This window comes from Haplochromis burtoni, unplaced genomic scaffold, assembly GCF_018398535.1.
Source record: "Haplochromis burtoni strain Fernald_Lab_line unplaced genomic scaffold, NCSU_Asbu1 Contig_473, whole genome shotgun sequence".
NCBI lineage: Eukaryota > Metazoa > Chordata > Actinopteri > Cichliformes > Cichlidae > Haplochromis > Haplochromis burtoni.
This window is the reverse complement of record NW_024582834.1, coordinates 280,007-290,710: the sequence shown is the minus strand read 5'-3', so window position 1 is coordinate 290,710 and position 10,704 is coordinate 280,007. Positions and strand designations below refer to the sequence as shown.

At 38.1% G+C, this 10,704-nt stretch overlaps 1 protein-coding gene across 1 annotated transcript; it reads right to left on the bottom strand.

Annotated features, from left to right (window-relative positions):
• Positions 1–1,718: 1,718 nt before the first annotated feature.
• LOC106632315 (polymeric immunoglobulin receptor) lies at positions 1,719–8,309 on the bottom strand. The gene is made up of 9 exons (XM_014341441.2): positions 8,173–8,309; positions 7,227–7,526; positions 6,595–6,912; positions 6,197–6,505; positions 4,397–4,444; positions 4,201–4,272; positions 3,679–3,734; positions 2,779–3,094; positions 1,719–2,088 (listed from the first exon to the last, which is right to left on the bottom strand). Exons 1-8 carry the CDS (start codon positions 8,204–8,206, stop codon positions 2,780–2,782), a joined length of 1,452 nt encoding a protein of 483 aa, XP_014196927.2. The 5' UTR covers positions 8,207–8,309; the 3' UTR covers positions 1,719–2,088; position 2,779.
• Between the last annotated feature and the right edge of the window lie 2,395 nt (positions 8,310–10,704).

Below are 10,704 nucleotides of genomic sequence, written 5' to 3'. Positions count from 1 at the left end.
GACGTGTTTTCTCATTGGTGTCAGCTCAATATAAATACACAACAACATTTTATTTAGGTAATAGTTTATTTACAAGAAGCAGGAACAGAAAAGTGTTCAAAGTTTCAGATGTATTGTACATGAAATGGGATTTAAAATCTGATCAGTAAGCCAAGTAAAGATGCGTCGGAAGTTAATCTGGTTCTAGATAATGGCTCTTTACTGCAGGTGGTATTAGTGGAATGGACTTCACTCCATCTCAGTACAGATAATGTACACTGTATGCTTTAGCTGCAAGGTTGGCGACCCTCAAATAACACTGGAGTGAGAACAATATGATGGGAAAGATGAGACAAGAACATTTTCTCACTGCTTTGTCTAAACGTGCCTGCTGCCACTTCCCCATCAACCTTATGCATGGAAATATCACCAGTTAAACAAAAACAGTGTTTTTAAGTAATTTATTTTTGCTCTAAACAGTGATCTTGTTGTGTTAAACTAACCTCAGATGTTGTAAAAAGTAGCACCCACAGCACATCTGTCTCATTCTCCCCAGTAAAACATACCAAGAGGTTTTTCTGTGATCCCTGTAAAATGCAATCATTCAACATTGGCACAAGTGACAAACGCTGAAATCGTTTGTGAATTGTTCATATGTACAGTCTGTCAGTGTTGGGAAAGTTACTTTGAAAAAGTAATTAATTATAGTTACTAGTTACTTCTTCAAAAAGTAACTGAGTTAGTAACTGAGTTACAATATTCTAAAAGTAATTAATTACTTGAAAAGTAACTATTGCGGTACTTTAAAAAAATGTTTAACCCTCTGGGTTCCAGGGTATAATTGGCCATTTTTAACTACTTTTGATGTTTCCTCCACATTTCACCTTTAAAAACTATTTATTTGCCTTGTTTGGTGTCATTCTTTTCAGCACAGCCTCACGTGTCTGAATTTAGAGTCATGTTTTCATTTTGACAGACTGTATTAACACAATTGATCTAAAATCAGACAAAAAACATAAAATCCGAGTAGAAAAACTTATATTTTTTACTGTAACAGCCACAAACATGTTTATTGAATCATATTTCTTAACTTTAAATGCAAATATAAATTGTCAATTTTAAAATCCTATGTACAAGTTTTGCAAAGAACAAAGTTATTTGCAGCCATTTACCTTTTACCTTGATTTTTTAAATTACCATTTCAAACTATTTACAGAACAATCAGCTGTTCTGCATTCAATAAGATGTCACACAAATTATTTGTGCCACTCCAAAAAAATAATTTCTGTCCACTATAAAGGAGAACATCACAGCCTGATACCTGCAGGTCTGACAGCAGCAGGTGTATCACTGTTTCTACCTGGAGACAGCAGTCGCCTCATTGTTCTGACACACAACACAAAACTATCTACAACACTACACACTAACTACACAAGACAACACATGAACTACACACTCCAAACACGCCAATCTCTCAAATCTCTCACATCTCAAAACTCTCTCTCTCTCTCTATCTCTCTTGCTGTCACTCCTAAAACTTTGGTTTTTTTTGCTCATAAGCAGAGAGGTTTCGCTGCGCTGTCCTTAGACAGTAAACGTGACGAAACTATTGAGGAAAAAACGCCGCGTATATCACCTTGTTGCTTTGTCTTGAAGTGGTCATGTGACTGGCTTACCATGACTACTTTATTCTTCCTCAGTCAAACAGCAGCACTCATGCGATTGTTTTGCCCCCTGAGCTCCAGGTGTTGTGCTAGACAGTGATCGTGATTACCGTCCGCGGGAGCGCGCGCAGCTGCTTGAAAAAAGTAACGCCGTTATTCCCATCACTGCAGTCTGTGGGGTTGTTAAAAGGATACCAGGGATGTGTCTCAAAAGTGTTTCAATAAGGAGAGTTCACTTAAAAGAACATGATTTACTGCCATAGAGAAATGATTGTATTTGGCAGTCAGACTCCAGCAGCTCATCATGGCAGAACACAATCCCAGCAGTTTTAGGACAGGACCCACCAGAGTCCAGGTGGTGGTGGTGAGGATGTAGACTGAGGTTTGGATGGCTCCAGCTGAGGTGGGTTTGAGGTTGACAGGGGTGGATTGCATCACTGAGAGTCTAAAAGGGAGAATGATGGAGAGTGCAGATTTAAACCAGTGGAGGCTCAGCATCCTGATATCATTTTATTAAAAATGATGCTGCTATGTGTATTTAAATACAATTTTCTGTAATTTTTATTTAATTCAGTTTGAGGTAAAGGCTTACTCTGACTTACTGCAACATGAACATGATCAAGGCTTTTTTGCTGAATATGGAGTCTTTTAAGTTAAACATAACCACGCCAAGAGAATAAAGACATTTTCAGTTTGATTTGAAAATAGATTTCCTTTCAAATCTTGGATTTAACTATTTTTATCATTTCCAAATATCACAAGATTCCACTAAGAAATGTGGGAGCTGTGACCATAAAAATATTACAGTATTGTGTGAATCCTATCACTATACCAGCATTCATGAAAGCACAAGGACAAACAAGAAACGCATGCAAGCAAATTCATATTTTGTAACTAAAAACACCTCAAGGAAGGAAATGTAGACAGAATTTATCTACACAACAGAACACCGCAAGTTTCACCTTATCAGACTGGTTTCAAAACATGTCAAGCTCTACGTCAGCGCACTTCCTTTTCAGTTTGGGAGCATGTTGCCAACATTTTGATACACTTGTTTTGCACCTCTTTGTTTTTTTTAATTACTATACACGATTTGACATAAATCAGTCAATGTATTTCATATTTCTTCACAGACCTTATTTCTGTCTTGGCTTCAACTTGTTGACTTTTGAGTAGAGAGGCTCCTGTGGAGGTCTGAGTGGGTGTGTGGCAGTCGACGTAGTCAGACTCGTGCTGTGCTTCACAGTCGAATATTTGCAGGCCGATGAGCTGGGTGTGAGGATCAGTGTCTCAGCAGCAGCTATGTCAGAGCTGATCGGAAAGTTGATGGTGGAGTAATGGAGTGAGGCAGGATGGTTTGTAGGATGATCGACGGTGAGATAAACTGTGTTTGTGGCATATTCTGAGCCTGGACTCTGGAAATGCTCCTCTATCTCTTCATAGATATTGTCCTTGCCAGAAAGAGGAGAAGAAAATACAGTTTGAACTGTTTTTATTTGATCTGATGAGGTTTACCATCAATCATTATCTGTACATCTTGAAATTCAAATTGGTGTTGCTAAAACTGTTAAGCAATGCTTAGTTCAGAACGCTGGCAAATAAAATGGCCAAAAAAGCTAAACCAGGGATTTTTAATCATGCATCCATTAAATCAGTTCACTATTTTTTTTACTTGGGAGAGCTTTCAATCAGTCAGTGTTAGCAGGTACTGTAAGCTCAGGCCTCGGCCGCACAGGTCTAGAGACTGGCGAGTGATGATGTGGCAGTGACTCTACTTTCATGTGTATTCTCTGACTGGTTGCTGTTGGTGCTGGCAGTTGCCAGGAAACTGCTTATTCTCTGGACACAGTGGACTAGAGAGGTGTCAGTGACCCCCCTGGCAACCACAGGTCTTTAGGAAAAAAATATGCATTGACTGATTGGTTGGCATGTGGTTGCTGGCAGCCAAGTATATGGTACTGCATCAGAAACCTCCCAGTGACTGCATGGATCATAGCACACTGCCACAGTCACACATAGAGCACCATTCACTCACCTCTTTGATATACTGTGCTGTTGCTTCACTTCCTGTATCCTTTGAAGGTGAAAGGCCTGAGAAATCGAAAAGAAACAGAACAACGTAGACTCATTTTGACACGTCACTGAACTGAGACTTAACTAGCTCTTCATTTGACATCTGTCAGGATCCAGTGTGTGTGTTGCTGTTTGGCAAATTTTTCCACAATGCACTCCAGAAGCTCCGATTATCACATCCAGCTTCCCTCAACTACGGCTCATCTCTAGTAATAACCTGTCAGTATTTAAGGACCGGCTGAGACCTTCACTTTCCGCCAGATTGTTAGTACCACTATAGTGCTGGTCGGCCTCCTCTGTCACTGGTCCTTCTCGCCAACTTTTTACCTGCTAGAAACTAACCACCGCCTTCTGCTGCTCACTCCGTCTTGACATCTTAGATCTGGAAATCTCACCTGTCTGCCCCCCTGCTCACGGCAACTTTCTGCCAGATGTATGATTAGATATAGGTGTAAAAATGAAGGTAAGTGATAAATGAACTTACGTTTGTAAATAAGGATCAAAACTATCACAACCATCAGCAGCAGAAAAGCTATACAGACGATCAACACGACGACTGCCTCAGAAAAAACAAAAAGAGTCAGGAAACTGATTCACATGCAATCATCACACAACACTGTCCGAGGACGTCGTGAAAATGTCTGTTTGTTTTCTGCGAGATAGTAAATGTACACTCTCACCAAAATTCTTATTCTCATGTGGATGGAGAATACTTCCTTGGTTCAGACCTTGAAGAAAAGGAGAGTGTTCAGAAAGTCGTATGTCTTATATAACTGAAACAACTGACGTTAATATGCAAAACACACAATTTTGAATATTAAGTCTTATTCCTTTAAGAAAAAGCTCAAACGATGAGAATCTGTTTGGGTTTTTTGTTTGTTTTGAGACAGAAATATTTTGAAATCATTTTTCACATCCTGCACAGCAACATATCGTCAAAGGTTCAGCATTACAGACATTAGACATTATAATAACATCTCTAAACTAAATTGTTCTGTTGCAGTAAAGCTAGTTACAGAGAGTTTCAGATATCGTGCAGATTAAACTGTGCTAAGTAAAGATGTTTAAGGCTGATGGACTCTAGGACTTGTTGTAATAAACTAAAAGCTATACTAGTGCCCTCCCCAGGTGAAAACACTGACGCTGTGAACGTGTTATATGTTTTATTTGAATATCAAGAAGACTGCACTGTGAGGGAAAAGTTTTTCTAAAAAGTATTGTGTTCTGAGATTTCCCCTTCATATTAAATATATATAGGAAAATGAATGTTCATCAAGATAAACCTGTAAATATTCACGTCACACCTCTGCAGGTGGTGAAGGTGGTGCAGGAAGACTGAAGCATAAACAGCAACAGCCTCAGAGGTTATTACATTCATACAGTGAACTTTGTCAAGTGCTTTTGCAGAATATACTTTTGCAGACTTTGTAACCGATGCAAATGATGCACCTATTAATTAATCCCTTGACCTGACTTTCACTAGTTCTGATCCAGACCTTTCAGTAGCATTTGAGGTGTGCGTGACTGAACAGATTTGTACAGCCTGCTATGTGGTGCACGCCATGCAGGTAATAGAATGCTAGCATTAGCAGTCTAATAAGCAGATGTGTTTCTGTGTGTTTCATTGTTACAGTGTATGGAACACACAACATGGTGGCACCCAAAACCTTATCAGTCAGACTTCAAAAGTCTAGAAACCAATGTATGTTTTTAAAACACAGTTTCTGGTGTAGATCATTATCGATAATATTGATGTTAAATAATTAACTAAAGGTCTTGACTGCACTTTTAAGTATAAGTTAGTAGGGGTGGGAGATCAACCTTTTAAAATGATGTCATATTTTAAGGAAATTTGGGATATTTCTGATGATATGTTAGAGAAAAGGGAAAATTTCATCATCTGCTTGCAGCTTGCAGGCTGCATATAAGGGAAATATAATTAGGGCATTTTTCACTTTTCCCAAGGATTTGCTATCACTGATGACATAATATTGGGAAAGGAGGACTTATGTGGTGATGCAACATAAGACAAATGCAAAGACAAAAGTGTCCTAGCTAAAGTATAACATTTAAAATGCTGGTATTTTGTTACTAAACCTTGTAACTCTACAGGTTAAGCCTGCACAGGACTGTCACACAGTAAAATTTAAAAGAAACTTTTATTTATGATGTTGTATCCTGGGTCAAGTTTTTTAACCAGTACCTTAAAGCCTTTCTTAATGTCCATCCATTCTTATGTGCACTAGGGAAACTAAAGACACGATGTTGTTATATCACAAAATATTACACTGCTATTGCTGTTAATTATGATTGTAGCATAGCCCAAATATTCCACTTATAGTCCAGGAGAAAACAGTCTGTGTTACCTCACATTTCCTTTTGATTTCTGACTGACTACAAGCAAATGTCTTAAAAAGTGACATATTTTCTTTGAAGGGTTGATCTTGACAGTCACCCACACAACAAACAGCACAACTTACCTACAGTCAAATGAAATCCATCAAAGAAGTCGTCATGTGTTTGATTGTGTTTGTGAGGGACTCTTGCTCCACACCAGTATATCCCACTATCGTTTGCTGTTACTTCTCTCACTGTAATGGTGATACTCCCGTTGTTCTCTTCCATTATAAACCTCTGGTTCACGTCAGGCTCTGTGCTGGTTACTAGCTGTTTGCATACAGTTGAATCTTCTCCTTTGCAGATGAATTTTATACATGTGGAGGCATCCTGGTTGTACTTACACTGGTATGTGAAGTTCTGTCCAATAGTTGATGGCAAAAGTTCAATATCTGAAGACAAAAAGACAAATATTTGCCTTCAGCTTATCAGCCAGCTTTTATCATTTAAACCTCAGAGACTGAACATGTGGAATACTCACCTATAACTTTCAGGTGTATTTGTGTGTGTGATAATCTGTAACTTCCATCATTTGATTCCACTCCACACCAGTAATCACCAGCATCCTGTGAGTTCACATGACTGATGGAAATGTTAAAGGCACGGCTGCTGCCTGTGAGCGTAAACTTCCCTTTTGACTTTGAAGAAGATTTTGTTGATAAAATGTCCTCACAGGCAAAATGTTTCTTTTTACAGAAGAACTTTATGTGGGACTCGTAAACATCTGGATAACCACATGTGATGGTGCTGTTAGCTGTTCTGTACACGCTGAGAAATGTTCGCGGGCAGTTTGCATGCTCTGTAAACAAATCAGAGAAATAAAGCAGTTTATTTTAAGGACTTGTCGTGTTTCTTTTATGTTCAGGTGACTTTTTGAAATGTCCTTTGCTCCATTACTTTGAATAGATGGGGACTCACTAACTGTGGAAATGTTTTAGAAAAGTTCGTACTGCATCTCCGGACTGCTCATGAGCCAGAAAAAAAGTTCCCAGTGTTTCCGAAACTCCTGTTTTGTTCTGTATCAATTTTTTTAATCAAATATTCTGATTTCCTGTGTGTGTCTCGTATGGTGTCTGACACAAGGATGATGGTGATGATGATGATATTTCTTACCAGTCTCCAGTTTTCCTTCCTGTATGTCAGATGAGTTCGATCTTTGAAAAAACCTGCACCTGTACTCCCCAAACTCTCGCTCTTCAACATGTTTTATTGCAACCTTGAGATTTTTATTTTTTGTATCATGGTAGAGGCAAAATCTGCCATTATCTTCCCACACATCCTTCTTAGAGGTTTGTACAGGTATTCCATTGGAAAGAACTACATCAGTGTACTGATATGTGTTATTTGTTTCAGGATATTTGCAGGTGATTACAGCCCATCGATGGTGACATGCTCTCACTTCAGATTCACAACCTGAAAATGAAAAAAATCTCTTTGTAAGAATCTGGAGCTGCAGCCACATAGTCAAAGTCAACATTAATTTCATGCATGTTTGTTCTTGAAATGTATGAGAGAAATACAATTTTTAGCACTTCTTATACCACAAAGATATTTGTACACTAAGACCTGCTTTTGATTTGTTGCCTGGTTCATGATGTCTCATCCGTGTAACTATTTAAATTCAGTGTTTGTTGTAGCGATAGACTCAGGGTGCTATGTTCAGATGGTACGACCCGAGATTATCCAATCAGACGTTTTACTTCCTAAAAGCTTTAATAAACAAGGTGAAAATGTGTTATGTAAAAGAAAAGAAATGGTGCACATAATTAATGTTAACATTTATAAGATGATATATTTTATTAAAGTGCATGAGCACAATTTTAGTTTTTCTATTTATATATTATATATGATTAAAATGTGATTGTTTGCTTGAGTTGTAAAAACCTTTTTGCCATTTTTTAAAATATATGAACAGACTTAAAAAGTAAGAAATTGAAATAAAATAAAATAAAAATAAAAATCTTAAACCAATCCAAAACACATAATCACCAGCAGCATATGTATTGTAATGTAACATTCAGTAGTCTGTTGTATTAACAAGTGTTAGTTATCTTTTTACCTGTCAGTGAGAAGATGAGTAGTAGCAGTAACATCACCGTGCTGCGTGCTGATGCTTCTTTAAGAGTCTGATGTATCCTCGGCTTGTTTGCTTTCACTGGTTTCTCTGAGACTCTCCAGGGTTGTTTCTTGAATTTCACCCGTATGTGATTTTAAACTTTCTTGCCCCACCTTCCTGTCTGTCCTTTTAAATTTTTTTTCCTTAAACACAGCTCCTCCCTCTGTGTAACTTACTTCTTTTGATTGCCAGTAAACAGGAAATAAATGCTGTGTGCGTCAGGGTGAATGAGTTGGTGAAAATTTCCCTGGTTGAACTGGAAAGCTGTGACAGCGTGGCAGTCATGTCCAACAGTTGTGGCAGTAGCATTTATTATATCGACTTTCTTTTTCATACTTTAGATACTTTTTACATGTTTTTATGGGCAGCATGAAAAATCATTTCACATATTTAAGATTTTGTCAATTACTGGCAAAACCTTTCAGTGTCTAAAAAAGTACAATTATGTTCTGGAAACAACTAATGAGCCATTTAAAGATACATTAAAATCAGTTCCAGTGTCTTATTATGTGTGCATTACAATTTAAAGTGCATTTACAAAAAATGTAACTAAATCGAATATTTTTTCATGACCAAAACAAGAATTCAGTGTTGGGATGATTCAGACACTTAATGTTTTGTAAAATGTCACTCCTGGGATCATTCGATTGCACATTTGATTTAAAAAGAGAGAGAGAAACTGCAGGTTTGGACCTTTTTAGTGATCCAGGTTTGCAGATTTAAGACCTCTAGTTTTAAAAGCTGTTTTTAACTAAACTAAAAGAGTAGCTGGTTTTGCTTATTGGGAAATGATAGCTTACATCAACAGCTTCAGCTAACTGTAATCTCAGAGATAATTTTGTACAAAAATAAAAGCCTGCTTAGTTTCCCTTCATATCACAGACCCACTGGGGCTAAGACAAGAGTTTTTTTAATACCTCTTTTTTGAGATAATTTATACTCTACTCATATTCTACTCTTTTGTATTCTACTCTAAAAATCTGCCCTTTTTATGTTACAAAATCTATCCCTTTAGTCAGTTCTCTATTCCTGTGGTTTATACTACACAGTACGTATATACTTTATTTATATATCTCATTACAGTAGGTAGTCTCATTAGAGTTCAAAATCTCTTTGCATGTAGTAATTTATCTCAAACACACAAAATTAGCCACCATCCTTCAGTATCAAACCACTTCCTCTGATGTTTTCTGTGGTTTACAAGAATGTTTCCTTTTACACGTACAGGTTCAAGGGTTGTTGGTTCTATGGCTAAAAGCATATTAAGTTAAAAGCAAAGACAAAACGTGCATGATCACCATCGTTTCATTTAATGTACATCTCGCACCAGGGTCACATGAAGTTTGCTGAGGCCACAGCGCATAACAGCGACTAACATTACTGACTCAGTGGCTGCAGACTTCCACACCTCTTCTCTCATTATCATCAGCAAACACCATCAGTAAAAAACTGCACCTGGAGCTTTGTGGTATTTCCGTAGCTGAACAGCTCCTGTAGGTGTAATGTGCACAAGACTTGTATTTGTTGTCCATATCGGTTAGCTCTCATGTTTTTGCAAAAATTGTTACTATCACAGTCTCTTAAAATATGCTTGTTTGTTGTCTTAAAGGAATATAACATGAAGGACAAAACAGTTCATTTATTTTTATTCATTTAATGCTATTTAATATCCACTCTCATGTCATCAACTTACAATAAAACCAGCAAACATTAATGAAACTTTAACACTACACGATCACAACTTTAGAAAAGCAAACAACAAAAACTGCACAGTAGAGAGTTCCAGTCTCTAACATCCCAACAAATGTGTTTTTTACCAGTATACATTCAAAAATCGCCCCTCCACCCCTGACCCCGTGGTACTACTAGATCACTGTGGTAATGAGTTGGCCTAACATCAAAAAAGGTCCAGTGGATAACAGTGTGATGATGGCATAACATAACACAACATGATTGTCACAAACAGGTCAAAGCAGGTAACAAGGAGGCAGATTCTTATTTCAGCAGAGCACACGGAGCGATTTACGTATCGTTTTTTATAGCTTTTTTTTAATAGCCGCCTATAGCTTGCCCAGGTAACTTCAAGGTGTTTCCAGGCCAGTCGAGAGATATAATCTCTACAGCGTGTCCTCCTCCCGGTGGGACATGCCCAGACCACCTGACCCAGGAGGTGCCCAGTAGGCATCCTTGTCAGAAGCCCGAACCACCTCAACAACTGGCTGCTGTCAACGCCCTTCGGAGTGAGCTCATATCCACTGCTTGCATCCACAATCTCATTCTTTCAGTCACCAGCCAAAGCTTGTGACCAGAGGTGAGGGTGGGGACGTAGATCCACCAGTAAATTGAGAGTCGCTTTTACAATCAGGTCACTCTTCACCACGATGAAGCAGAGACATGTTTTTAGACTTCTCTTTTAGACCATCTTTGAACAGAGGCGGTGGTTTAAGACACCAACTGTCTGCCATCTATAATCCA